Below are 27,941 nucleotides of genomic sequence, written 5' to 3' on the forward strand. Positions count from 1 at the left end.
GAAGCTGTTCTTATGGCGAGAGGTTCTGGTCTGGATGGACCGTAACCTCCTGCCTGAGGGAAGCGGCTCAAAAAGTCTGTGACCCGGGTGAGAAGGGTCAGCTGCTATCCGACCTGCACGCCCCCGAGTTCTGGAGACGTACAGGTCCTGGAGAGATGGAAGGCTGCAGCCAATCACCTTCTCAGCAGAGCGCACAATGCGCTGCAGTCTGTGTTTGTCCCTCACTGTGGCTCCAGCGTACCACACAGCGATGGAGGAGGTGAGGATGGACTCAATGATGGCCGTGTAAAACTGACCATCATCTGGGTCGGCAGCTTGGCCTTTTTCAACTGCCGCAGAAAGTACATCCTCTGCTGGGCCTTTTTGATCTGGGAGCTGATGGATGACTCCCACCTAAGGTCATGTGTGATGGTGGTTCCGAGGAAGCGGAAGGAGTCCACAGTGGTGACGGGGGTGTCCGTCAGGACGAGGGGGAGAGACAAAGCCATCTTTCTGAATATTTAGCAGGGGAGGACCGCCTGGATGAAAATGTGAGTTTTTAAATGTTTTTTGAAGACCTCTACAGTTTTGGAGGCAGACTGTTCCAAAGTCTGGGTGCAATAGTCTGAAAGGCCCTGTCCCCTTTGGTTTTCAGTGTGGTTCGAGGAACAGCCAGGAGGTTTTCAGATGTGGATCTAAGGTTCCGAGAGGTGGTGTGTGGGGATAAAAGCTCAGATAGGTAGCTTGGAGCCTGGTTGTTAAGAGCTCTATAGGTCAGGACTAAAACTTTAAACTGTATTCTATATTCTACCGGGAGCCAGTGCAGGGACTGTAAACCTGGAGTGATGTGAGCTCGTCTGCTGGATTTGGTTAGGAGTCTGGCTGCTGCATTTTGGATGGCTTGAAGGCGTGAGAGGGAGGTTTTGCTGAGACCAGTAAAAAGAGCGTTACAGTAGTCTAAGCGTGATGACACAAAGGCATGGATGATTTTTTCCAGATCTGCAGTAGAAACCAGTTTACGGACTTTTGAAATGTTTCTCAGGTGAAAGAAACAAGAGCGGGAGATGGTTTTGACGTGTGAGTCTAAACTTAAAGCTGGATCAAAAATAACTCCTAGGTTTCTAATGTTGGCCTTGGCTGATGGGCAAAAGGAGGCAATTTCCTGCTCGATTTTTGGCTGAAGTTCCGGGGGTGCAGCGATCAGGGTCTCTGTCTTGTTAGCGTTGAGAACAAGAAAGTTGCTGGACAGCCAGTTACTGATCTGGGTCAGGCAGAGTACAAGGGTGGCCAGCCTGTCCAACTGGTGTGGCATAAAGGACATATAGAGCTGAATATCGTCAGCGTAGATGTGGTAGGAGATGTCTGGGAAAGACTGAATGATGCCAGCTAGGGGAAGAATATAAAGCGTGAATAGTAGAGGCCCTAGAACTAAACCTTGTGGGACCCCGCAGGTTAAGAGAGGCGGTGTCTGATGAAAAGGTTTCTGACTTCACTGCAAATGTTCTGTTGGCATCGATCTGCACTGGTTAGACGCTGATGCAAACGGCTTTAAAGGTGCTTTAGTTGCTACGGAAACAGACAGTAATCACAAGGCCTCGTGGGTGGAAAATATCAGACCTATAAAGGAACAATTCTCCCTTTTGTGGTTATTGTTGGTGCTGGAAGAATTTGGCGTTCGACGCCACATTTATAAAACAAGCCATAACGGAGAAATGAATTGATTTCTCATCCTGCTGAAGGAGACTCGGGTCTTGTTTGTTGAAAGTTTCCACTGAAATGTGAGACACTCTGGAGAAACTCATCTGAAAAGGGCGCGCGACACCCGACACTAACCTGAATCTCAGATTTTTGATAGAAGGTTTGAAAACTGGGTGTGTGCCCGGAGTCGACGGTGACACGTGGGTTTCAAAAACAAACACACACGTAGAGATTAAACTGGGAGACACCAAAATAAAATGGCTTAATTAGCTAAAACCACCTGTTGTTTTGGGTTTTTGCTCTTCTCGGTTCCCGTCTACCTCTGTAGTCTCGTTCTTTGTTGTTCACATGTTGTTCAGGCTCCACCCACATGCGGTGTCATCAGAAGGTAAAGCGAAAGCTGCTGTGCCAAAATAAAATGCTTTTAGAACTCATTTCTTTCTATGGCTGCTGCAGGCTAAGCCGAGCTTAACAAACACTTTTACATAGATGTTAACGTCAGTTTAACTTTACTTACTTTAAATTATTTGAGATAAATAGGAATTAGGCAAAAATGGTTTCGGCAGCTGAACAAAAAAAAAATTGGCATCGGCCCTCAAAATCAAAATCAGTGCATCTCTTATTAATTCTGTCTTATTTTATTTGCAGTTTGGTCTCCAACCAGTTTTCTCGCATTGCGAGTTTCAGACTCCGCTAATCTAATTAAAAAATTAATGGTATTTTTTTAACGACCTTGCAACTTTGGAGACATTTTGAAAATGTTCTCCGTTTGTCCCAAACATTCACATCCCAGGGAGACTCCGTCTCCACGGTGACACAAGAAGAAGAGCACATTTGGAGCTCGGCCAGCAAGAGATTTTCTAAAGGTCACCGCCTGGCGTCTGTCCTCCTCTCACCCTGCTTTTCTTCCCGTTTTAATTCTTTATATTTTACCAACTGAGTAATTTGGTGATATTTGTGGGCGCTGCGCTGAGCTTCACATGTTCCTTCAAAATGCTAGATTTCCCAATCAGCCACGTGTTTGTTTTTTATGTTGATCCTACCGATCTGCTTGTGTTTCAGCGCTCGTGCGCTACAGGTTTACGTTTCAGTTAAGAGGTATAGAAAACCAGATCTGCGCTGACAAGATGATACGTTTGCGGTTAAATCTGAGCTACCAATCAAGCTTCATCCCGAGGAACCAAAACACCTGGAAATGAACCCCAAAGTGTCCAAAACAAAGACGTTGATTCTGTGGCTCTGCGGTGTTCTGACCGCGTTTGAGCCCTCTCTCAGGGGATTAGAACCCAAAGCCCTTCCTCGACGAGCTGTGCCAAAGGAATTGCTGAACACAGATGGGGACACGCTTCCTGATGCAGATGCCAGCTGCTGCCTAGCAACCGTGTGAAATTCCAGGAAGAGAGTGAGAGCTGCAGACAAAAGCGCGTGGCCAGCTCTGACCGCGTTTCCTGGTCTGAACCCAGCTGGGTTGTGGAAAACTGCTCAGCGGTCAAACCTGGGATTTGGGAGTTGCTTAAAAGTAGTTCAGTGGTTGCACATTTTTAACTCGGCAACGCTGTCATGTTTAATGACTACTTTTTATTGAGATGTTTCAAATGTTTTAACTGAAGTTGTCCTTATTGGAGTCAAATGACTATCAGGGTTAATGACTCAGGACCTCGCCCATGGCTGAAACTGGTCTGAGTCATCTGCTGCCATAAAACTAATCCAGTAACCAAATGACTTCCTGCTGCCATGCACGTCTGGAATCATTAATTAAAAAAAATAATTATGCAAATGAATCAGGCAATGATTTTCCCCTTTCTGACGAATGTTTGTTTCTATGACAACCCCGGTGATATCAGCATAACCGGTGCCTTCACTGCGACTACAGATCAGATTACCAACCTGTGGTTCGGCGAACGTTTCAGTGCTCATGAGAGGGGCTCAGCCTCTCACCGACCAGCCTTCATCAAAGAAAGCCATCAGCTGATTTGATTTAAAAAGCCAAAAATGAGAGAAAACTGTACAGAACTACTGTTAAGTGTGTCTGAGGACAGAAGCGCGTTCAGGTTTTACGTCTTGAGAGTCCAGAATGTAAACTGCACCCTTAAAGATAAAATGCTTATTAATTTGCACATGTGAACGTGTCACTTTACTTTGGCTCAACACTCATGAGCCGTGCCTCGAGGATCAGACGGGATTCAGGAAACTACACCGAGGGCTGTGCCTTACAGCAGAGGATGATAGCGAGTTATGGAGAATATAGCAGCTTTAGTTCTATTTAGAAATAAAGAAGACTGGATTTATCAGCACCTCGTGGTGGACTTTCACTCTTTTGATGGGCAAAATTGTTGAAAAAACCTGTATGTGCATAATTTACTAACTTGTTTCCAAGTCTCTTACTGAGAAACGTTCAACCTTGCACCAAATAAAGTTTTCTTTAAGCTGCTGCCGCTGTCAGAAATACATGCAAATGTTACGGATGGACACAAACACTGTTTTGTTTGAGAGAGTCTGGAGGAAAATAAATGGAATTAATGCTAATTGTGTCCGACTTGTGTTTAATTCAACTGTGATTTAATGTTTCTGCCAGTAGGGGCCATTATTGCACCACAGGAAGCAACCATTTGTTTGAATGGTAGAGCCAAACCGTCATCATAATGACCAAATGCCTATCATAATATCTTCCCTTCAACAACATGGAACAGAGTTTATAAACTTTTATGATCGAAAGAGACATTAATTTTTCATTCTAAATATAATTTAGACAGATCTGTAAGATTTACATTTTCAGACTTTGCATTTTTAAATGTTAATTTAAAAACAAACTATTTAAATTCTAGAAAATTCATATGTCCAGTACAAAGCTATCAATAAAAATATTTCATTAGAAACCAATAAAACGAGAAGCTGCTTTCTAATAAAGAGTTATTTAAATAGATTCATCGTGGTGTTTTGGTTACTTTAGACAATGCCCTTTACTATGTGCAAAGCTTTTATTAAAATCAAGTCATTTCTAATCTCCTCTCAAATAGAAAACTTGCAGTATGTTACTAAAGAGTCGCATATTGCAAAAAAATAAGGTGTTGCTTTTAATCTAGAGTTTTGCCTCATATCTGTCAAAAATGATGGATTAGTAATAAAATTTTACTATGACAGAACGTTACACAAAGTAGTGAGCATTCACTGCAATCTAAACATATTTTAATGAAAACTCGAGCAATTCTTAGTTGTTTTAAATTATGAAATGTTTGTGGAAATAGTAACAGATTTGTCACTAATTTCTTTCCTGATTTCACGCAGTCATATCATGCTGCATTTACTGCTAAAACGTTTTTCTAGAATATGTTTAAACTTCTCTTATGTAATAATTTACATAGCCCTATAAAATGGTTTCTTGTCATTTTTGTTGGTCAATTTATATTGTTTTTGTGTGGCTTCCTGTGGTGGTGTAACTGGTATATAAACTTAAAATCTCACATTTACCTACAAAATAATTAGGAGAGAATTAACCTAATGCTTTAGAATGTGGAAATCGTGCAATAAATAATTATAAAGTCAAAACAAATTTACACAAATGCAATTAAATTCCATATAATGCGTGTAAACTGCTCAATCAAAACTAAAATAAAATATAATTTTTATGTTATACATTTTAAAATATTCTATATATTCTTTAAAGTCAAAATATTATCCTGTTTCCCACTGTCAAAAGCCTTCCTCCAGGTGGTCATAATGTAATGGCTGTTGTCTCTGGACGCGAATTTGTAAAAATCTCAAACACGCGATCCTATTGGCTGCCATCCCAAGCTCCACCCACGAGTTTGCCGGGCGCGTGACATCTACAGAACCCCTCCTCCTCCGTCGGCGTGTTATTGATCTCAGCTAGCGGTGCTGCTGCTGCCGGGCGTCCCTGAAGGTTACCTGGAGAGTTCACTTGAGTGTCGCTGATGGAAACCAGACCACAACAAGGTGAGTGCGCGTCAGCCTCCGTTAATAATCACGACACTATTCAAATAAAGTTGAAATAACGTGACTTTTGTTAACTGTACGTGTGATAATAACCTCACTGGTTTGTTTACTGACCGTTAGAAACACAAATAATTATGTCGGCAGCCTCGGGGTGACCGCGTTTTGTTTTTGTCATCTGTAAAGGTTTAATTTGACCGGTTTAATCTGGACGAACAAACGGGGACAACGGCGTTGAAAGTTAGACGCAGTTGTAGAGTTCTCTCTATCTATTCTGCTATTTGCATCCTGTATTTCCACTTCCGGTTGGATAGAAATGCCCCTAAAAGTGCGTGCCCTTTGTGTTTTTAACGCCGAAGTTGTGTGTATATTGTTTTTTACTTACTAAATGTTATTTAGCCGTGCTTATCTCTGTCTGGGGCCATGTTTACACATCTGATCACCGTTACACGTGAGCGCTCAGCGGGATAAAGGCGTGTTTATCCTGGTTTGGAACCGCATTCCAGGACTAAATGGGCAGCTTTCAGCTAACCGGAAGCAAAGGAGGCTGTGACAGTGAAGTTAGAGCAAAAGACTCTTTATTGCTAGAAGATGATGTGGACTTACTCCGGGAACACTCCCTTCCAAAATGGGTTAGTTGTTGTTTATGAAATAATTAAAACCCGAGCCCGTCTGAATTTTAAAGAGCAAGTCACCCCCTACCAGAGTCTAACTCCACTCTCACTTCATGTTTGAAAATGCAACAAATGCTGTTGCCTGGCAGACCGAGAGGGCGGAGCTGCTAACAAATACACACACACAGGCTCACGCCAGCATTGTGACATCATAATGTACCAGTTAACATCATAGCATACCTCTTAGCCAATAGCGGTGGCAGATTTAAATTCAAATACAGTGCAGAGTTTTTGCCTGACGACGGCACAACACTGCCAGTTTTAGGCAGAATATTTAAATTTGAACTAAGATGCACTGAGGTACCACATTACTGACGACACGTGTCTGCAGCATGATTAGACACTCGTTTATTTAGTTTATCAGCAAAAAAAAAGTTTATTTGGGGGTGACTTGCTCTTTAAAGGTTTAGCTGTTGTGTGTTGTACAGCTTCAACTTCTGGTCCAGCTTTAATTGATTTTCTCTTTCCAGCCTTATGACCGTCTTCAGCCCTCTGATTTAGCTTGTCCTCATGACCACTGGGCCAAATTGTAGTCTTGTGACCAAAGGTATTCACATCAATGAAAACGATAGTGAACAGTGAAGAAGAGAGGGGTTGTTCTGTGATTAAACATTTAAGCCGGGCTCGTGAAGCTGATCACCAGTTGGACGTTTTTGGTGCGTACGTCTACGTTTTTGTTTAAATTCACAGTAAAATTCAGTGATTTTTGTTTTACTTCCATAAATACAATCTGCTTACAAGTTCATATGTGGAACTAGAAAGAAGAGATTGTGAGTAAACCAGTTTTTATGCTAGTCTGTTGCTTCCTGTTGCGTCAGAGCGTGGCGTAATGAGATTTCATCAGCAGCCTGAGAACAACTCAGATTTTCTATCTTCATTCTTCTTTTTTTAAATCTTCCGCTTGTTTCCTATCTGCAAGATCAGATGGCAGGAATCAAGTATGTCCTGTTTGTTGTTCAGTGAAATGCCAGCTCTCTCGTCCCTGTGCAAACACAAAGTGCAGCGAAACACACCTCTCTGCGTCAGGCATGGCTGGAGCAGATGCAGGAGCTACCACATTTCTCAGTTTGTGTGTAAATAACTGCATTCTTGTTTTGCTTGTTTCCTCTCAAACGGCTGCCTTGCTGTGCTGCAGAGTTATACTCTAGTGTTCTGAGTGACGCGGTGGTGGACTGGGGCATGATGGGCCCCGGGGAGGAATGGGTTAACTCAGCCACACATGAGGGAGAGCTGGGTAAGAAGATCTCGACTCTCCCGGTGAAATGAAACAAATCTACACTGAAGCACAGAAATGCGTCACTGATCCAGCTGAGAGGTCTGCTTCAGAAGCCGCTTCTGTGCGATTCAGTGTTGACCTAGCAAACAATCAGGAGGAGTGTGAGCGTGCACTGAGTGAGGAAGTTAACAAAATGGAAGACAATGAGACAGTCATGAGTGTTTTGAAGGGAGTGGGAACTCGCAGAGCCTTCATTTACTGACGTGGCTTTTGTGAAACTGAAGAAAATCAATTAAATTTGTCAAAGGAAGCTGCATTTCGAGGTTATTCTAACAATCGTTCTGCACTAGTTCTCGTTGGGCCTTTATCTGATAAGATTAGATGTTTTCTTCCACAAATATAATCTAATTTTGTACGTGGCAATGTAGAGAAACAATCAAGTTAGTCGTTTTAGTCATATCTGGAAAGCTGAGTGTCAGTAATGGAAGGCGCGGTGTGATCAGTTAGCTCTCTGACTCCCAGCCAGGGGCGGATTTAGGACTGAAGAAGATCTGGGGCTTAACACATGCACGTACGTGCGCGCACACACGTGACACGCACTAGTCAACAACATCATACATGTCTTGTACCACATCATTTTTAAGCTACATATTAACCATAATCAGGACGGAGTATTGTTCCTGTTAGTGTTTAGTGTGAGATGATAGTAAATATTCCCTTTCTTTCTCCAACAACTTTACCTGATAAGCTAACTTTAGGCAAACCAGCAGCACAACAAATATTTTCAAATAAGACTCACAAACCTGAGTCAGCACCAGTCTCATCAAAGCTGGGGTTCTGTCGCCGTACTTTTGGTCTAAAAAACGTCCTTATGTCCATCTTAACTCATGCGTTTCAGGCAGAGAGTGTAGAAGAAGCCGGCTGCTGAAGGGCTTCTTCTTCAGTGGTGGAGGCTCAGGCAGGCTGTGTACAAACTACTGCCAGCTGCTCCCTCTCTGTTGGACTTTGGTACTGCATGTTACTTCCATGATTTAGATCCGGGGCTTTTCATTAAACATCCGGGGCTTCAGCCCAAGTAGCCGGGCCTAACGCCGCCCCTGCTCCCAGCTACCACCACATGCAGTTTTAGCTCAATCTAACTGAGGCGTAGTCCACACGTAGCCGGGGTTTTTTTTTTAACGAATATCCGCCCCTCCAAAAACTTGCATCCACACCACCTCGTTTTAAAAAGTAACTCTGTCCCCACGTACCCGGATAAATACATTGTTAAGGACATGCCAGACCTGTAGGCGGCAGTACTTCCCCCGTTCTTAACCTCGTCCTTCGTCTGTGGTCTTCGGCAAGGAGCAGTAATTCCGCTTGCAAAAACAAACAAGCACAATGCGCTTGGACAATTGATAAAGCGAGCGCAGCTCTGAGGGCATCCATGCTGTCGGCTAGTGTAAACACAGGTCGCACACGTGATGTCAGCATTTTTTTGTCGCGGAAAGTGACGTTGCGGACCTTAAAACTCCAGTTTTGTCCGTCCACACGCAGACACCCAAAACGGAGAAAACGCAGATCTTCACTTTGGCCGGAGTTTTTAAAAAGATCCGTTTTCGTGTGAAAAAACTCCGTTTTCGTGTGGATGACAGGCCAAAACGTAGAAAAATATCTACGTTTTGGCAGATCCCCGGCTACGTGTGGACAGGGCCTTAGGCGTGTGCGGTTAATCAGTTGTAAACCTCCAGTGTTTACTTTCTGAGCCTTTCACTAAATATGTTAATTACTTCATGAAAGCTACAAACAAATGGGTCATCTGGCAGATCATTGCACCTGTTATTACATTCCTTTCCACAAAAAAAAGAAGAGTTTTCCATTTTTAATGTACTATGATCAGGTTTTCCTGATGTGAGTTAATTGCTGTGTGGAGTTCAGGTGCGTCCAGAGCCAGGTGAGCAGGCCCAACCTGGCCTTGAGTGTCAGCAGTGATGGAATTAGACTAAAGGGTTTACAGTAGAGGCCAGGGATGTGTATTGTTGAAATTCTGGCGATACAATACATATCACGATACAGGGGAGACGATACGATATATTGCGATACATTCAGTCAGACGTTACAAGCTATTTTTTTACTGAATTTATTGTAAGAATGTTCAATAAACAGTCCAAACTGATACGTAACATGTTTAACATGAGGTATCTGAACCATGATGGAGGGATTTACATTTCAGCGGTGGAAACAAAACCCGTTGCACACTGCTGCCAACTAGCGGGTGGCGATTGAATTGCACAAAACGAAAAGAAAATACACAAATGTTTGCATGTAAATTCTTTCAAGAATTAGATACACGGCTTTTGAATATCGATGTAATAATCGCAGGAAAAAATATCACGATATATTGCCATATCGATATTTTCTTACATCCCTAGTAGAGGCAAAGTGGACCTTTTTAATCTCGTACAAAAATCACATTAATTCCATTCTTACACACGCTCAGTAGTTCACGTGTGAATATCTGAGACCGACTGGAGAATTGTTGGAGATTGAGGGGGGAGGAAGAGGACCGAAATTGAAATTTTTTTGGGGGAAAAAAGGAGATGGAGAGATTGTGTATTGATGAGGTAGAATAGAGAGAGAAGGGGATGTAGGGTGTGAGAAGGACAGGTGAGGATAAAGAGAGATATTTGCATCTATTCAGGTCCACCAGTACTGGTCTTGGGAGCTGATACCAGTTTACATCTCAAGGATCTTCAGTAAGACAGTTTTTACAAATCTGGATACAAAAACGTCCACATAGAAGATGTTAATGTTAGTGAAAACGGTCCCTAAGCAGTGGTGAGTTCATCGTGTACGCAGACGAAAACAAGTCCGATTTTTGGCTAATCAGATTAAATCGACCACACTGAAGTTTATTCATAATAATCATTATTTGTTCAGGTTTGAATAAGTTTTACTCCTTTGGTCGAGAATCAGTCCCAAGGAGGTCGCATGAGGACGATTTGACTCCAATGGTCCAAAACGGGGAAACCCTGTCCGATGGGGCTAAGAGCTCGTCACGAGAGGACGATTGTTGGACCCACACATCCGTGTCCCACTGTGACAACTGGGACATGTCCACCACCTGGGATTTGCAGCTGGACAGTTCAGGTGAAAAGGGACGTAGACTAGACTTGAGTTTAGAGAGTAGATTAACTTCAGCCTTGGTTAATGTCAGAAAGTTCAAACCTCCAACTAGAAGGTTCCAGCTCTCCCCTCTGACTGTTTTTATTCAACCTTCTCGTGTCTGAGTAAACGGGAACAAATACTTGATGTACTTGACATGAAAGCCTCCGTGTGAGCTGCAGGGGTTAAAGAGTCTCATTGTCCTCCTGCTGTTAGCAGAAATAACCCGTTACTAAAAGAAAGTAAACCTCAGCTGTCGTGTGTGTGTGTGTGTGTGTGTGTGTGTGTGTTCTGGCTGCTTTAAATGCTGCTGGGCAACTTGTAACCTTTGATTTTAAAGCCATGGGGTCTCATTTATAAAATGTTGCGTAGAATCCTTACTAAAACTGTACTTAAGCTCGTCAGGTCAGTATTCTGCGCTTCAGACTGTGTGTGTGTATGTGTGTGGGTGGGGGTGGGGGTGGGGGGGGCATGTTCTGTGTGCGCACAAAGCGGTACAAGTGATGATGCTGCAGGAATTCATAATTTTATCCTCCTCGGCAGCAGCACTGCAGGTGCTCTCCATGTCCAACATGTGCGTAAGCCAGGTCCTTAGTTAACTTAAAGCTGCGCACATTTTTCCGCTAAGTTTTCTTTCATAAATCCCAAAGTTCGCGTGGAAAGTTGCCTACGCAGCTTTCCAGCCCCGTTTTGTGCGTAAGCTAGCTTTATAAATGAGGCCCCTGGTCAGTCGGTAGGTTTGTTGTCCCATCTGTGGATCAGTGTTTCTGACCTCATGTCTCCTCATATGTCTTCTAATGCTGCCTCATGAAGACAGAGGACACCTCACTGCAGGTACGCTAGCTTTTGTTTCTTAACATCTTGCTAAAATGGTGCAGATCCATGATTTCAAACTGCAATTTTTGTCACTTCCTGGTTGATTTCAGGTCAGGTTCCCCCCTTGGATTGTACCGACTTGGTGGATAAACATGTTTAATAATTGTGATTTCACATAACCAGAGATTAGGACTACACGATATTAGGAAAACCTGCGATAGGCGATAACAGTGATTAATATTGCGATGATGATATTACTTGCGATACATAAAATTTTAATTCAGGAACAAAAATAATCAAAAACAAGCAAATAAAATATGACTAAAAAATCATATAAATGACAAAAGCAAAAGACGTGAGGAAAGGGAAAGAGAAAATGAACAAGAAAAGGCAATCAGTGGATCCCGGGAAAAGCAGAATCGGCAAAAAGAGCAGAACAAAGCTAACTCAGGTGTTGGCTAACCATCCAAATTAAGTGTCGGGGGCGGGCATGTAATGTATAAGAACCCAGCCAAATGGGTAAAGCTTTGTTTGATTTATTTATTTTTTTATTTATTAAAAAAAATCATGCTTCCGTTTGACAGGATGCATTATGCGTGGCAAACATTTGAGCTGACTAGGGCTGCACGATATTAGGAAAACCTGCAATATTCGATAACATTGATTAATATTGCGATGACAATATTACTTGCGATAAATAAAAACTTAACCCAGGAACAAAAATGATCAAAAATAAAAAATCATCAAAATGAGAAAAGCTAAAGGGAAGGAAAGGGAAAAAGAAAATGAACAAGAAAAGGCAATCCGTGGATCCCGGGAAAAGCAGATTCAGCAAAAAGAGCAGAACTAAGCTAACTCAGGTGTTTGCCAACATCTAAATGAAGTGCCATCCACATTCGGGGGCGGGCATCTAAGCTATGAGAACCCACCCATTTGGCCAAATGGGTGAAGAGCTCTATTTATTTGTTAAAAAAAACATAATTCTTCCGTCTGATTGACAGAATGCGTTATGTGTAGCAAACATTTGAGCTGACCATTCGTTGCGATATTTATCTGTTCTTTGCGATATGCATATTGTGCGTGCTGATATCGCGATAACGATATATTTGCGATATATTGTGCCGCCCTACCAGAGATCATGATTTTCTTACATACTGGAGTTGCACTGGATAGTGATAATACTCCCAGAATGCACGTGTGCTTAACAGTGGTGTCATTTTAACATTTATTTAAAATGTTTTACTCTAAACATCAATCTCGTATCGCGTATTTGAGTTGAAAAGCAAAGAGTTGTTGTGTCAGACAGCAGTGTTTGTCAGCAGAGTCAAAGCAAGATAATCCATACTAGTTAAGCCAGATTAACATCCATGCAGCAGCCAGGGGTTGCATAACTACCAGAGACAGAGACGTGGACACGGACACGGTGTTGGACAGTTTACAGTCAACAAAGAAGTGGGAGTACTTCCTCTCTGACACATGATACAGCAGACACCGACCCGGGGATGGGGTCGGGTTACAGTCATTGTTTCAGCAGATGAGTTTAAAGAAATGAAGTTAGAAAAATTGGAAGTGAGTCGAGTTCCTCTTCCAATAAAGTGGAAGAACATCTAAATGTCTGCTCACTTTTTACATTTCTGTTTTCCTGTATGTGTGTGTGTGCGTGCGTGCGTGTGTGTGCGTGTGTGTGTGTGTCAAACTAGGTTTTCTGGACTCTGAGCCGCTGAAGGAGGCCGATGAAGATTTGGTGTCCGAAGTCAATCTGAACAACTCTGTCATGACGGAGGAGGAGAGGGAGGAAATTCAGCAAGACCTGCTTAAGGTAAACGCACGTACACACAAAAAACTTTGTTTTGTTCTGGTTTCCAATGAGCTTTATGTCTGTGTGCGCTCAGCTGGAGGAGGAGATCAGCACGCTAAAGCAGGTTTTGGCGTCCAAAGAGAGGCAGCACGCGGAGCTGAAACAGAAACTGGGCATCTCCGCGTTCAGCGAGTTCAGGAACAACTTCAACAGAGGCTGGCAGGACATGCAGAGCTCCACGGCGTAAGTTCACCAGTAAACCGAAGACCCAGGCTAGGTGGCGCTGGTTGGACGGTGCTGCAGCCTTGTCCAGCTGAATCAAACGTACGCCATGAACAAATAATCGCACAAATAAAACCGGTGGTTTTATTGGACTCGGGCTGAAGCCCAAAGAGCCATGTGACTGAAGCCGACCATAAACCTGATTTTAAAACCATCCCTTTAGGCGGTCGTCATGGCGCTGATGTGTTCACTGTAAACGTCAGTTTCACCCGAAAGAGAAACCTTTTGTTTTTGCTACTTCTCTTCCAAAGATGCTGACCAAATATAACTCTGCCCCCCGTTTATAAAATAGGAAGAAGTCCAATATTCTGCTAAATGATTCATTCATTAAAATAATTTGAGTCCTCCAGTCTGCAGATAAACAACCGGGTCGGCCAATCAGAGCCGAGCTTTGTCTCGGAGACAGAGAAGAGCTCTCCAACAGCCTCTTTTCCTCATCCAGTTACAATTTATGCCGAGGATCGTCTTACACGGCCTCCATCCTCATCTATAATGAACCAGCGTGACCGCAGGAGAGCAGGCTCTGAGGTGAAGCCGACGTCTGATTGGTTAAAGTTACTGTATCTGATCCAGATGTCAATACCCCCCCCCCCCAAATGATCAAATGTATCAGACCGAGTCACAAAAGTGTAAACAAGGTCACGTTGGTCCGTGTAGATAAGTGCCGTTTGTACGAAGATGTAGTTTTGATTGAAGGAACTTTTGTCTTTGTCAGATACAAGAAGACGTCCGAGACGCTGTCCACAGCTGGACAGAGAACATCAGCTGTCTTCAACAACCTCGGCTCCGCCATCACCAGGAAGTTTGGAGACATGAGGTGAAAAATAAAAGATCGCACATGAATCCAAACCGGTCCTGTCAGACAGAAGCCAGAAATGAAACGTGATGATTTTAATAGAAAACAATTTGAATAGAAGTGAAATTAATGTGAGGTAATTAAAAAAATAAATAAACCCTCATCCTTCGAAGGATCTTTCATGGCGGTTAAAACGAAGAGTCGGAGTACCCGGCCCGGAGGGTTACCGGGGTCCCACCCTGGAGCCAGGCCTGGGGTTGGGGCCCGTGAGCGAGCGCCTGGTGGCCGGGCTTTCGCCCATGGGGCCCGGCCAGGCCCAGCCCGAACCGGATACATGGGCTCGTCCAACTGTGGACCCACCACCCGCAGGAGGAACATGAAGGGTCCGGTGCAATGCGAATCGGGTGGCAGACCGAGGCGGGAGCCTTGGCGGTCCAATCCCCGGACAAGAAAACTAGTTTTTGGGACATGGAACGTCACCTCGCTGGCGGGGAAGGAGCCGGAGCTTGTGGCAGAGGTTGAGCGGTACCGGCTTGATATAGTCGGACTCACCTCGACACATTGCATTGGCTCTGGAACCCGAGACCTGGAGAGGGGTTGGACACTCTACTTTGCTGGAGTTGCTCCGGGTGAGAGGCGGAGGGCTGGGGTTGGCTTTTTGTTAGCCCCGAGACTCTCTGCCTGTGTGTTGGGGTTTACCCCGGGGGACAAGAGGGTAGCTTCCTTGCGCCTTCGAGTCGGGGAACGGGTCCTGACTGTTGTTTGTGCTTATGGGCCAAATATCAGTTCAGAGTACCCACCCTTTTTGGAGTCCCTGGGACGAGTGCTAGATAGTGCTCCATCAGGGGACTCCATTGTCCTGCTGGGGGACTTCAACGCTCACGTGGGCAATGACAGCTTGACCTGGAGGGGTGTGATTGGGAGGAACGGCCCACCTAATCTGAACTCGAGCGGTGTTTTGTTATTGGACTTCTGTGCAAGCCGCAGTTTGGCCATAACGAACACCATGTTCGAACATAAGGATGCCCACCGGTACACTTGGTACCAGGGCAGCCTAGGTCACAGGTCGATGATAGATTTTGTAGTCGTATCATCTGACCTGCGGCCGTATGTTTTGGACACCCGAGTGAAGAGAGGGGCGGAGCTGTCAACTGATCACCACCTGGTGGTGAGTTGGATCAGATGGCAGGGGAAGATGCCGCGTAGACCTGGCAGACCCAAACGCATAGTGAGGGTCTGCTGGGAACGCCTGGCAGAAGAACCTGTCAAGACGGTCTTTACCTCCGGCAGAGCTTTGACCACGTCCCGAGAGCAGTGGGGGACATTGAGTCCGAGTGGGCCTTGTTCCACTCTGCGATTGTCGAGGCGGCTGTTGCTAGCTGTGGTCGTAAGGTGGCCGGTGCCAGTCGTGGTGGCAACCCCCGTACCCGCTGGTGGACACCAGAGGTTCGGGGAGCCGTCAGGCTGAAGAAGGAGGCCTACAGGGCGTGGCTGGTCTGTGGGTCTCCGGAGGCAGCAGACAGGTACCGGATAGCCAAGCGGGGTGCAGCAGTGGCAATTGCCGAGGCAAAATCTCGGGCGTGGGAGGAGTTTGGTGAGGCCATGGAGAAAGACTATCGATCGGCTCCAAAGAGGTTCTGACAAACTGTCCAGCGCCTCAGGAGAGGAAGGCAGCAACTCGCTCACACTGTTTACAGTGGGGATGGGGAGCTGCTGACGTCAACTGAGGCTATAGTCGGACGGTGGAAGGAATACTTTGAGGAGCTCCTCAATCCCACCAATACGCATTCCGAGGAGGAACCAGAGCTGGGAGGCCTGGGGATGGACTGTCCGATCTCGGGGGCAGAAGTTGCTGAGGTAGTCAAACAACTACACAGCGGCGGAGCCCCGGGGGCGGATGAGGTTCGTCCTGGGTATCTCAAGGCTATGGATGTTGTAGGGCTGTCATGGTTGACACGTCTCTACAACATTGCGTGGTCATCGGGGGCAGTTCCTAGGGAGTGGCAGACCGGGGTGGTGGTCCCCATCTTTAAGAAGGGTGACCTGAGGGTGTGTTCCAACTATAGGGGGATCACACTCCTCAGCCTCCCTGGAAAGGTCTACGCCAAGGTACTGGAGAGGAGGGTCCGATCGATAGTTGAATCTCAGATAGAGGAGGAGCAATGTGGTTTTCGTCCTGGCCGTGGAACTGTGGACCAGCTCTATACCCTTGCAAGGGTGATGGAGGGGGCATGGGAGTTTGCCCAAGCAATCCACATGTGCTTTGTGGATTTGGAGAAGGCTTATGACCGTGTCCCCAGGGGCATCCTGTGGGGGACGCTCCAGGAGTATGGGGTGGGTGGCTTTCTGTTAAGGGCCATTCAGTCCCTTTACCAGAGGAGCGTGAGTTTGGTCCGCATAGCCGGTAGTAAGTCGGACCTGTTCCCAGTGAGGGTTGGACTCCGCCAGGGCTGCCCTTTGTCACCGGTTCTGTTCATCACTTTTATGGACAGAATTTCTAGACGCAGCCGTGGTGTGGAGTGTGTCGAGTTTGGTCAATCAATCAATCAATCAAATTTTATTTCTAAAGCGCTTTTCAAATAAAGTGTTATTCAAAGTGCTTTACAAAATGACCCCAGATTCCCATAACAGGTTAAAAAACATTAACAAACATATGCAATCACACGCGCACACACACACAGACTCACACACACACACGAGTAAAAATTATATTAGGCTGAGTCCAGATGAGCCAAGTATGGTAACGCAAGGAAACGCCATCAGAGGAGCCGTCTGCCCCGGCAGCATCAGGTCTTCCACACTAAGTCAGGGCGCTCAGTGGAGGGGGAGCATAGACCCCCACCTATAGAGCGCCCAGGAAGCTACAGTCGACCACCGCTCCCGGGGCAGAGGGCCCCCACAGAGGAAACACTGGATTAAAATGAGTAAAAATATAATAAAAGAGCTAATATAAATGACAACAATTAGAAAATAAGTAATAAATAAAATCATAGACAGTAAAATAATAATTTAAATAATTAAACTGTGCTAAAATATAATCATATATAACATGCAAAGCAAGTAATAAAATATAATCATGTAAAACGAGAAATAAAACTGTAGTAAATATTTAGATAAAAGCTAACCTAAAAAGATGGGTCTTGAGTCTTGACTTAAAAACATGAACGTTCTCTGCGGCCCTGAGGTCCTCTGGCAGCTCGTTCCAGAGGCGAGGGCCATAACACTGGAAGGACGCCTCGCCGTGAGTGTGTGTCCTGACTTTAGGGATGACCAGGAGATGCCTGCCAGAGGAGCGCAGAGTCCGCGAGGGTTCATATTGTAAAAGCAGTTCTGATAGATAAGAAGGCCCAAGACCATTAAGACACTTAAAAACCATTAGAAGAACCTTAAAATTGATCCTGAAACATACGGGGAGCCAATGCAATGATTCTAAAACTGGTGTCATGTGCTCCCGCCTCCTGGTCTTCATCAGGACACGTGCTGCCGAATTTTGTAAAATTTGTAAGCCTGAGATGCTCTTTTTGGGAAGACCAGAAAGCAGGGCATTGCAGTAGTCTATCCTACTGGTGATAAAAGCATGCATCAACGTCTCCGTATTGGCCTGAGAGAGAATGGGGCGGACTCTGGCGATGTTCTTTAGATGATAAAAACCTATTTTTGTGATATTTTTAATGTGTGGGATAAAAGTCAGCTCAGAGTCAAAAATCACACCCAGGTTCTTCACTTGTTCAGATGGATTAAAAGACAGAGATTGTAATTTCGGTAAAAGCTTCTCTCTCTGGGCCTCAGGACCAATGACTAAAACTTCAGTTTTGTCCTGGTTGAGCTGGAGAAAGTTCTCTGCCATCCAGGATTCGATGTCTAAAATACAGTTAAAAAGTGCATCCATTGACTGAGAGTCATCCGGAGACACGGAGATGTACAACTGTGTATCATCAGCATAACTGTGAAAGTTGACCCTGTGTCTCCTGATGACACTGCCAAGAGGGAGCATATAAAGTTTAAAAAGCACTGGGCCTAAAATTAAACCCTGGGGCACACCACATGTAATCCCATGGAACCTAGAGGAACAGGTATCCAAACTCACCATGAAAGTCCTGTCTGTGAGGTAGGATGGTGGCAGGAGAATCTCGTCTCTGCTTTTTGCGGATGATGTGGTCCTCCTAGCTTCATCCAGCTCTGACCTTCAGCTCTTGCTGGGTAGGTTCGCGGCCGAATGTGAAGCGGCTGGGATGAGGATCAGCACCTCCAAATCTGAGACCATGGTTCTCGACCGGAAAAGGGTGGCTTGCCACCTCCGGGTCGGGGGAGAGGTCCTACCTCAAGTGGAGGAGTTTAAGTATCTCTGGGTCTTGTTCACGAGTGAGGGTAGGAGGGATCGGGAGATCGACAGGCGGATCGGTTCGGCGTCTGCAGTGATGCGGACGCTGAGCCGATCTGTCGTGGGGAAGAGGGAGCTGAGCCAGAAAGCCAGGCTCTCGATTTACCGGTCGATCTACGTCCCAATCCTCACCTATGGTCATGAGCTTTGGGTAATGACCGAAAGAACGAGATCGCGGATACAAGCGGCCGAAATGAGTTTCCTCCGTAGGGTGGCCGGGCTCAGCCTTAGAGATGGGGTGAGGAGCTCGGACATTCGGGAGGGACTCGGAGTAGAACCGCTGCTCCTCCGGATCGAAAGGAGCCAGTTGAGGTGGTTTGGGCATCTGGTCAGGATGCCTCCTGGACGCCTCCCCGGGGAGGTGTTTCGGGCATGTCCTGCCGGCAGAAGGCCCCCGGGTCGACCCAGGACACGTTGGAGAGGTTACATCTCCAATCTGGTCCGGGAACGCCTTGGGGTCCTGCCAGAGGAGCTGGTGGACAAGGCCGGGGAGAGGACGGCCTGGAGCTCCCTAGTTGGGATGCTGCCCCCGCGACCCGGACCCGGATAAGCGGAGGAAGACGACGACGACGAATAAACCCTCATGGTTCTTCTGCCTGCTTGGATTAGATAATCTGGTGTTTTACTAATCAGGAAAGTCTTTTTATCTTCATACTTGTCGTTTCTTCGTGGGTTCAAAGAAACCTTGTTGCTAGGTAAAATAACTTAAGGGTCATTTTACTGAATAACTGGAAATGAAATGTGTCCAGCTGTCATCTGAAGACCTCAAAAACAACTCCTTATAATTTACAGTGATTTATTTATTCATTTTTTTTACTTTATCAGGACCTCCTAATCTAATAATCTAAACCAGATTGGCTTGATTAGCCCTCCCGAACTTCCTCACTTATTCGTAGTTTCTTTATATATTTTATGTTTTTTCTGATCGCACTAAGATGCGTCGTAGTAATGCAGGCTTTAGTTCAGGCAAGCGTGGGATTATGTAATCCAGCGTTAAGCTGCTTTCTGAGGGCGCTGAAAGGCTCGTGGCAAAGCAAAGCCCATCTCCTTTGTCTGCAACAGATCTGTGTGACGGCTTTGTGCTGCACGGGACAGTGTTGTGTGTGTGTGTGTGTGTGTGTGGGGGGGGGGGGGGTCATAACAGACAGAAAGATGTATTTGTAACATCAGTTAATAACAATAATCTGCAGGATGATTAGGAGAAATGTCAAATCAGTGTTTAAATGGTAAAAAAAATATTTTTTTGTCATTAAACGGATGAAACGACCCGACTGATTAAAGCCATTGCTGTATTCTAGCGTGGCTGGTCTAGAGTTACTGTTCCCGCGCAGGTACGTGCAACGGTTTGGTCTCTGGAAGCATGTCTGTAGTTTTCACCTGCATGAGTCTGCAGAGCTTTTTCATCTGGACTGGTTCAGAGTAGGGCTGGGCGATATAGAAAAATAGGTATTAGTAATTATTGAAAAAAATATTTTTAAAATTGTAGAAAATTTATTTTGATTTTTGGTATTTTTATTTTTTCTCCTCTTCTCGCTGCGACGTCTTGCTGCCTCGTGCTCTGTTTTGGTTTGAGAGGGGAGAGCCTGGTGACCTAGCGTGCCCGAGTCTGGGGTTTTGATTGGTTAGGAGTAAGTAGTGAGTCTAGTATGCTGCTTCCTGATAGGTTAGAATGACAAAAGGAAACGTGTTTATCGAAGTTTTATCCATACATTTTTTTTTCAATTGCACCACATGTCTATCAGTAGATACATTAAACTAGTGAATTATCGTCCAGCCCTGGTTCAGAGTTAAGGATCATTAAAAAAGATGAATTGTGTAAAAACACAGAAATTATTACTGTTATTATCAAGCTTTTACTATCCGTGTGTTTTGTCTTCCATCAAGCGTCTAATGTCTTTCGTGTGTGTGTGTGTGTGTGTGTGTGTGTGTGTGTGTGTGTGTGTGTGTGTGTGTGTGTGTGTGTGTGTGTGTGTGCGTGTGCGTGCACTTGTCTTTATGGGTTTGTGTGGACCAACCCCTGACGGGAGACCAACATTGTGTGGACATTCACCATTTCACCATTGTGTGGACATTTACCCAGTCCACACAACCAAACTCCTAGAGGAAGCTTCCTTTGTCCCACCTAGAGTTAAACATAATTTTTGCACCATTCTGGCTATAGTGGAAGTCAGGGTCCACACAAACAACTCAGAAAACGTAGTCCACACAAACCCATAAAAACACGCGTGTGTGTGGACTGCTTTTATTTTATAAACACTCAAATTATTGAATCATTATTCCAATAATGTAGAAAAAATCTAAATCTTCCACCTTTTCCTTTGTTACAATCTGTGTGTGTGTGTGTGTGTGTGTGTGTGTGTGTGTGTGTGTGTGTGTGTGTGTGTGTGTGTGTGTGTGTGTGTGTGTGTGTGTGTGTGTGTGTGTGTGTGTGTGTGTTTTAACATTGTAACTAAACTCTTCTCCATTTCCCTCTCTGCCTCCAAAGATCCAACTCAATCGGGTAAGAGTCCGTTAGATCTAACCGAGTCCGAGCTCAAACGCAGCATTTTCTGATACAACAGACGTTTTCTGCTTTGAAAATTTTGTATTTTTTTTAAATAAAAATTTTCCCCAAAATCAAATCCTCGCTCTACTTGTTGATGTTGCTCTCGTGTGATCTTTGCTAATCCGTGGCTCCTCTCCCATCATGCTCTCTGGGAGCAGCTACTCTGTCAGACACTCTATGAGCATGCCTGCGATGAGGTAACAACACTGTTTTTGATGTTCCCTTTGACCCTGACTTAGCTGCTCTGCTTCCTCTTTAGTGTTAATAAATGGTTTCAGATTATCTGGAGAGCTGTTAAAATGCCACAAGGCTGTTGTTTTCAGCATTTTAAAGAGTTGAATTGTGTTTTTTACGACAGAAACTCTTCCAGCTTCAAGTCTTTTGAGGAGAAAGTTGAAAGCACAGTTTCCACGATCAAGGTGAGTTCTTGTTTTCTGCAGAAAGACGTCACTTTGTTTCTGTTTTAAAACCATCTTAAACGCACAGCAAATCCCACGTTGTAGTGATCGCATGCCTTCTGGTGCTTTGCATTTATTTCTTACTCCAGACTAAAGTTGGTGGTCCGGGGCCTGGAGGAAGCTTCGAAGACGTCCTCTCGTCTGCAGCGAACGCCAGCTCTCAGGACACGCCCACCAACAACCTGACGAACCGCCCAGAGGGGCCGTGTTAGAGGCGCACCCCTGGGCAGGACTGTCAATTTCAATCCCACGGCAGCCTGTTGTGTGATCTCCACATTCTGACTGAACTGGTGCATGATACTTTTATTTGATAACCTTTGTTAAAAGTCCCCCCACCCCACCCCCACCCCACACACACTTTCAGGTATTTCCCTTCAGTTTCTGCTTTTATTTTGAAAGCTCCAGACAGCTTAAGCAACACTAAACAGCCGATGAGCCGTTAATCTGGGGTTTTGGTGGAATCCAGTAAAGATGAATATTATCTGAGCTTCTTCTCCATTACGCCACAAACACTGAAGTCGAGCAGCTTGAAACTAAAACCGTCTGAAAGTCCAATCTCAGGTTTGTGTGGCGTCTGGGAGGAAACATGACAGCTGGGATTCCTTAGAACTGAGCAGAAAAAGACCCGTGTGGAGTAAAGAGTGCATTTATAACATTAATTTTGACCTATTTCCGTTAATCCCCCACATTGATTTATAAAAGGTTCCTGGTGCGGAGTCTAAGCTGCACTACACAACTTATAAATGTCGACATGAATCACGTTTTTGATTTATCACTAATTGTGTTTTGAAACTGGAAGAAATCAACTTTTCTAAATAGATCCTGAAGTTTTTCTTGTATAATTATAACACCTGTGTGACTTAGCCATCTAACCACTTCCTGTTGAATGTAATCTGTGTTTTATGGCCTTGTGTCTCACTTTAGACTTCCTTCCAGAGCAGATTTCCATTGTATTTATTAAACACCTTTTCAGTGCTGATGAAGGAACAGTTCATCAAGTCTTAAATACAGCAAAAAAAAAACTGAAGTCACGTGTTCCGTTTTTGGAAAATACAAATTTTATCTCATTTACAGAAGAATATTAAAGTCTTTTTTTTTATTCTTCTACAAAGTTTGCTTTTCTGCCACTTTCATAAACATTAAAACCGACGCATAAATAACTGTTCAAGCACAAACATCGACTGTGTGAGCCTGCTGGAAATCTGAGAAAATATGCAATGAAATTTTACACAAGAAAACTTAAAACTTCTGTAACTAAAAAGGTTTGTTTTGTTCTGCAGTTTGATGGGAAATTCACTCGTCTTAGAAGGAAATAAATGCAACGTTTTACAGTTTCCCCTTTTGTTATAATGAACTCTGATGTGGAACCTACCAGGTAATAAATGTAAATCACAAACACAAATGCATCTGAAATGTGCAATAAAGCTCGATGTAGAAAAACCGGAGGTGGAGGAGTGTTTTGTTTTGTAGAAACACAAAATCATCACAGAGAATATCAAATCTAACATTAAGCTCTGCAGGAGGCTGTGTCTGATATTCCATGTTGTTGTTCTTTTATAAAACACAGAAACGGTTTTGTTACCTGTTGTTGACGCTACGTTTCGCCGACGGCTGCCGGCTTCTTCAGGCTGACGCTGATGGTGGCGCGTCACTTCCTTCTCCATTTATCTGCGGGCAGCAGAGGACGCTGTCGCCCTCTACTGCCCGCTCTCCCCTCTCCGACGATGCAGTCCCATGCGCGGTCGGTCCAGCGTGTAAACTCCATCGTCCCTGTTCACGGTCCCACATCCACGTCTCCTTATCTCGATTGCTTCCTTGATCCATCTTTTGTATTTTTGTTGAAACGGAGAAGGAAGTGACGCGCCACCATCAGCGTCAGCCTGAAGAAGCCGGCAGCCGTCGCCGAAACTGTAGCGTCAACAACAGGTAACAAAACCGTTTCTGTGTTTTATTAAATAACGACAACATGGAATTAGAAATAACGCACAGCAAGAGCACACCTAAGCTGTGTCTGATATGTTGGGTTTCAGGTCCATCCGACAGCATTCAGATCCTGAAGCGTCGGTCTGCGATTCCTCTTGCTTCCCGAAGCCGTCGGCATTCACTGCGTCACTTCCTCTTTGTTCGTTTAAACAGTCGACCAACTGCAGCACGTCCCTGTGCTGAAAACGACCTGAAAAGTTGTCTGAAGTTACCCACAGGTAGCATAATTAAAGCACTAACAGAACAACTAGCTGGAGGAGACGCACCTTTGGTGGAGTCAAAGAACTCCTGCAGTCTTCCAGGAGTTCCTTCCAGCTCTTCGTACTCGTGAGCCTGCAGGATCATCTCCAGCAGGTCGAACTGTTTCACCAGCCTGGCTTCTGGACTGCTTTGATGTTCGTATTCCTGTGTGTGACACAAATTTGGCTCAACGTCCTTTTATTCCCATCTGAATGGATAAATAAAAGCAGCGCACCTCCCACAGAGCATATATTTCTTGTTTGAGGCCTTCTGGTAGAAGTCTTGTCAGATGCTCCATTGCTTCCTGAAAAAAACAAACATTTACAAACATTTAATTGATGTCCTTATTAATAAAACGTAGAGGTTGGATGCTGCAGCTTGTGTACCTTCTCTCTCCTGTGTTTCTCTTCTTTACTGACATTATCTGACGGAGCGATGTCTCCCACAATGCACTCTGCCATATCGTGGACGAGAGCCAGCTTTATGCACCTGGGGATAGACGTGTTGTGAGACATATCCTAGCAGGTAAAGAACTCTTCCCTTTGATTGGATTCCTACCCACCTGTCTTTATTTACTGAGGGATCGGTGATGGTCAGAGACATCATGGCCATGCGGTACATGTGGTCTGAAACACTCTCTGGGTTCTTCACCTTCCTGTACACCCAGCCGGTCCGTGGAACTCTCTGAAGGTCACATTAGAACAAGCATCAGCACTAAATCTAAACCGAGATCATTATGATTTTATGACTTTGTTTAATTTTGTTTTGATCTATGTGAAGCACTTTGTGACTCTATGTCTGTGATAAGTGCTATATTAATAAAATGCACTTGCTAAATATCTTATCAAATAATCACATATGACTATTAATTCTAGTAATTCGGCTAATCCCTGCACATAATCTGTGATAACTAGTTAAATGTCCTTATTTGATTATGCACAAATTGCTTTTTTAAAGCAAATCGTGCTTAATATTTACACAATGGTGTTTGTCTTAATAACTTTAAGGCATTTATTTAGAAAGCAATTTTGCTGAAATTCAATTAACTGAGCACTAAAATAACTAGCTTTGTAGAAAAACTTTAATAATTGAAATACGTAAGTTATTTCCCAGGCTTGTGGGTCGAACAAAGGTTTCTTAGTGAGATGCTTGTTTAGTTAAAAACAAAAATGTTACGAGTAGAATCGACAGAGTGAATTTTAGTAATAAAGGGACCAAAATTCTACAACCGTAGCCCAAGTTTAAGGAAAATTCTTACTTTGAGTTGTCCAATAAGTTTCATAAACCGCAGCATGTTTTTCATGCCGGCTGATGTATCCACGGTGGCCGCCATATTTGCTTGTTGACCCGGATGTGAAGCAGCATAAACAACGCCATGAAAAATAAAAACTATTTTAATAATCTGTTTTGTCCCTCAATTTAATTTAAATTTACAGCAATTTCTGTGTTTTATGCTTTTAAAAATATAAGAGACGTTTGAAAATATTTTATATTATTCTCATTTTGGCCTAAATAAACAAATCAGAAACGGTAGGTGGCGCCAGCAGGACAAAACCAACCCATGAAGAAGAAAATAACCCCGGATGTTAGAGGAGCGGGAGATTAAACAATACAAACAACACCGTTAAGACTTTTTAGCGTTTGCTTCATTCTGAACAACAGCCGAAATGTTGAAAAAGCCACCGAAATTGCAACATACCATTAAATCGAAAGCGAAAGGACGCATAAAGATGAGGCCCGCGTCGATAGCGATGGTAGGCGGACACGCGTGTTAATTGTTCTAATTTGTGCACCTTTAGCGTTAGCTTTGCGTCGCCATTCTCTCTGTGGCAGAAATATGGTTGAAGTTAATTTGTTTTCTTGATAGGCTGAACTTTTGACACTGGTGTTCCTGAGCAGCCTGGCTGAAGAGGCAGCGGCCAAAGCGTTTGAGGAGAAATCTTCCACGATAAAAGCTCATCATGTTAAAGCGGTGTCTAAGGTAACAGACCACATCCACTGTAACAATAAATGCCCTTTTAACGCGACAAATATTTCTTAGATAGTCTCAACTTTAAAGAAACATTTTTACTGGACGTGGATTAGAAATTGCAGACTGGTGGTAAGCCATTAGTAGAAACAAGTTACATGGAAATAACAGTAATACTCGTAAAACACATAAAATAAAACCACCTGATATTTGTGTGCATTTCTAATGAGGTAATCTTATTAAATGTAAAGTAAAATAGGCTTTGTACTGACATTTGATTGTCTGAGTCGCTTTTGTGGAACCAGAATCACAAAGCTTAGATTGTGGCTAAAAATGTTGGAACCAGGTGACTCATCAGTCTTATTTCTCACCAGGTGTTTTGACCTGGACATAAGGAGACAGCTGTTTTAATGGGGCTGTCTTCCGTTTCTTCAGCTACACATGCAGATTTTTCTGTAAACAACAGTCGCAATGAAAATTTATTTATTATGAAGTTAGCAATAAAAGTCCTAGCTGGTGTTTTTCTTTCTCCCATATATTTCCATACAGCAATCTTAAGCTTCCTTTCTTTACTCTAATTACAACGACTTTTGTTGTTTCCAAGCTATGTAACATATAGCGGGGTCTGATATCTCATGTAAAGTTTTCACAACGATCAGATGTTTTGTGTTAATTTTACTTATTTAAAATGAGCTAACAAAAAGAACCGTGCTATGCAGCTAACAACAGAAACACGTCATGATGTTAAACTGTACTGTACTTGTGTACTTTCTGCAGCAAGTAGCTCAGGAGGTAGAGCGGGTTGTCCAGTAATCAGAAAGTTGCAGGTTCGATCCTGCTGGTGTGTCCTTGGGCAAGACACTCAACCCGCCTTTACTGCTGGTGGCGGTCGAAGGGACCGGTGGCGCCAGTGCTCGGCAGCCTCGCCTCTGTCAGTGTGCCCCAGGGCAGCTGTGGCTACATCGTAGCTCATCCTCACCAGTGTGTGAATGGATGAATGACTGATTGTGTTGCGAAGTGCCTGAGGTGCTGTAGAACCCTAAACCCTGCTTGGGGATCATCAGATTATGAGAACTCTTACAGCAGCTTTGTAATGTTTAGTCATCCGAGCATGTATTAAGGTTTTATCAGCTGTGAGTTAGTTGTACCTAATGAGTAGTGTTGGAGCCATTTTTATTTTTATTATTTATAATTTAGTCAAAAATGTTGTTTTTGAGTTGAAGTCCCATTAGTTCATCACACACTGGTGAAATTCATCTCCACATTTCGCACATTCCCTTAGGACGCAGTGAGCTGCAGCAGCATTTTTTACACAAATATAAGGACTGGTTAGGGACTGGCATTTTTTTTTTTTTACTTTATTGTTTTGTTTTCTTTTTTGGAGACATGAGGGGAAAATTTGGGGGGTTTTTGGACATCAGACTTCTTTTTCCTGTGGACAAAATTTTGCCACAGTGCAGTAGTGGCTTGGGGAACCTCCAGCTGAACCTGGCTCAGTAAGAGCTGCCGTCCGTCGTGATTTATCAATGTTTACTTACTTACTTTATTCAAATGCAGCCATTACAGTGAAAATTTGGAAGTGCATATTTGATTCTAGACTACTTATAGGATTTTATTATTTTCTGTCTTTGTAGAAAGTTCTGAAAAAGGCACGAGGATGAAGACAACCAGGACCATTGCTCAAATTGCAGTTTTTATTCCATTTCAGTTTTTTCCTCTACATTTATACATTTTTTACTGGTTTTAGTTCATTTCTTTGAAACAGTCTGTACCTGTGTTTTTTTTTATTTCTATTAAACCTCTGAAATCTTTCCACTGTCTTTTATTTTGAAAATCTCAGCTTCGCTGCTTTAATGAACCCACAACAAATCCTTCTCTAATCAAAACAACCTGTTCAAATAGTTGTAAAAGGTAAAAATACAGATTTATTTATTTATTAAATGGGAATTGTTTAGTGAAGTCTGAGCTATTTGTGGACTTATGGTAAATGGCCTGTATTTCATATAGCACC

General features: G+C 43.9%; 3 protein-coding genes across 10 annotated transcripts; 2 read left to right on the forward strand and 1 right to left on the reverse strand.

The window, feature by feature from the left end:
• The first annotated feature begins 5,483 nt into the window (after positions 1 to 5,483).
• Positions 5,484 to 22,158, forward strand: tpd52l1 (tpd52 like 1). 8 transcript variants are annotated; one of them, XM_054748332.2, is made up of 11 exons: positions 5,500 to 5,631; positions 7,438 to 7,536; positions 10,438 to 10,647; positions 11,476 to 11,496; positions 13,179 to 13,297; positions 13,371 to 13,519; positions 14,274 to 14,375; positions 21,221 to 21,235; positions 21,439 to 21,477; positions 21,639 to 21,699; positions 21,828 to 22,158. In XM_054748332.2, the coding sequence occupies exons 1-11, from the start codon at positions 5,610 to 5,612 to the stop codon at positions 21,948 to 21,950; spliced, it is 960 nt and encodes a 319-aa protein (XP_054604307.2). In that variant the 5' UTR covers positions 5,500 to 5,609; the 3' UTR covers positions 21,951 to 22,158. The 8 variants fall into 8 exon arrangements, with proteins under 8 accessions (XP_070404974.1, XP_015803507.3, XP_054604307.2 ...); XM_070548869.1 differs by lacking the exon at positions 10,438 to 10,647 and having other exon boundaries at positions 5,503 to 5,631; XM_070548872.1 differs by lacking the exons at positions 7,438 to 7,536; positions 10,438 to 10,647 and having other exon boundaries at positions 5,508 to 5,631.
• Positions 22,159 to 23,596: 1,438 nt separating this feature from the next.
• On the reverse strand, positions 23,597 to 25,304 carry hddc2 (HD domain containing 2). Its single transcript, XM_015948022.3, has 6 exons — positions 25,220 to 25,304; positions 24,524 to 24,645; positions 24,348 to 24,450; positions 24,197 to 24,265; positions 23,988 to 24,126; positions 23,597 to 23,911 (listed from the first exon to the last, which is right to left on the reverse strand). Exons 1-6 carry the CDS (start codon positions 25,292 to 25,294, stop codon positions 23,739 to 23,741), a joined length of 681 nt encoding a protein of 226 aa, XP_015803508.3. The 5' UTR covers positions 25,295 to 25,304; the 3' UTR covers positions 23,597 to 23,738.
• A 215-nt stretch (positions 25,305 to 25,519) lies between these two features.
• cenpw (centromere protein W) lies at positions 25,520 to 27,741 on the forward strand. The gene is made up of 3 exons (XM_015948023.3): positions 25,520 to 25,715; positions 25,829 to 25,942; positions 27,565 to 27,741. The coding sequence occupies exons 1-3, from the start codon at positions 25,629 to 25,631 to the stop codon at positions 27,589 to 27,591; spliced, it is 228 nt and encodes a 75-aa protein (XP_015803509.3). The 5' UTR covers positions 25,520 to 25,628; the 3' UTR covers positions 27,592 to 27,741.
• Positions 27,742 to 27,941: the final 200 nt, after the last annotated feature.

The sequence above is a fragment of the Nothobranchius furzeri genome, chromosome 2, assembly GCF_043380555.1.
Source record: "Nothobranchius furzeri strain GRZ-AD chromosome 2, NfurGRZ-RIMD1, whole genome shotgun sequence".
Taxonomy (NCBI): domain Eukaryota; kingdom Metazoa; phylum Chordata; class Actinopteri; order Cyprinodontiformes; family Nothobranchiidae; genus Nothobranchius; species Nothobranchius furzeri.

Coding starts and splice junctions, on each gene's coding strand:
- cenpw (XM_015948023.3), top strand. CDS start 25,629: ATGTTGAAAAAGCCACCGAAATTGCAACATACCATTAAATCGAAAGCG. Junction 25,716..25,828: donor GGCCCGCGTCGATAGCGATG/GTAGGCGGACAC, acceptor TTTTCTTGATAG/GCTGAACTTTTGACACTGGT. Junction 25,943..27,564: donor ATGTTAAAGCGGTGTCTAAG/GTAACAGACCAC, acceptor CTGTCTTTGTAG/AAAGTTCTGAAAAAGGCACG.
- tpd52l1 (XM_054748332.2), top strand. CDS start 5,610: ATGGAAACCAGACCACAACAAG. Junction 11,497..13,178: donor CAGAGGACACCTCACTGCAG/GTACGCTAGCTT, acceptor GTGTCAAACTAG/GTTTTCTGGACTCTGAGCCG. Junction 21,700..21,827: donor GCACAGTTTCCACGATCAAG/GTGAGTTCTTGT, acceptor TTCTTACTCCAG/ACTAAAGTTGGTGGTCCGGG.
- hddc2 (XM_015948022.3), bottom strand. CDS start 25,294: ATGGCGGCCACCGTGGATACATCAGCCGGCATGAAAAACATGCTGCGG. Junction 24,646..25,219: donor AACTTATTGGACAACTCAAA/GTAAGAATTTTC, acceptor TGTGACCTTCAG/AGAGTTCCACGGACCGGCTG. Junction 24,451..24,523: donor CCCTCAGTAAATAAAGACAG/GTGGGTAGGAAT, acceptor GTCTATCCCCAG/GTGCATAAAGCTGGCTCTCG.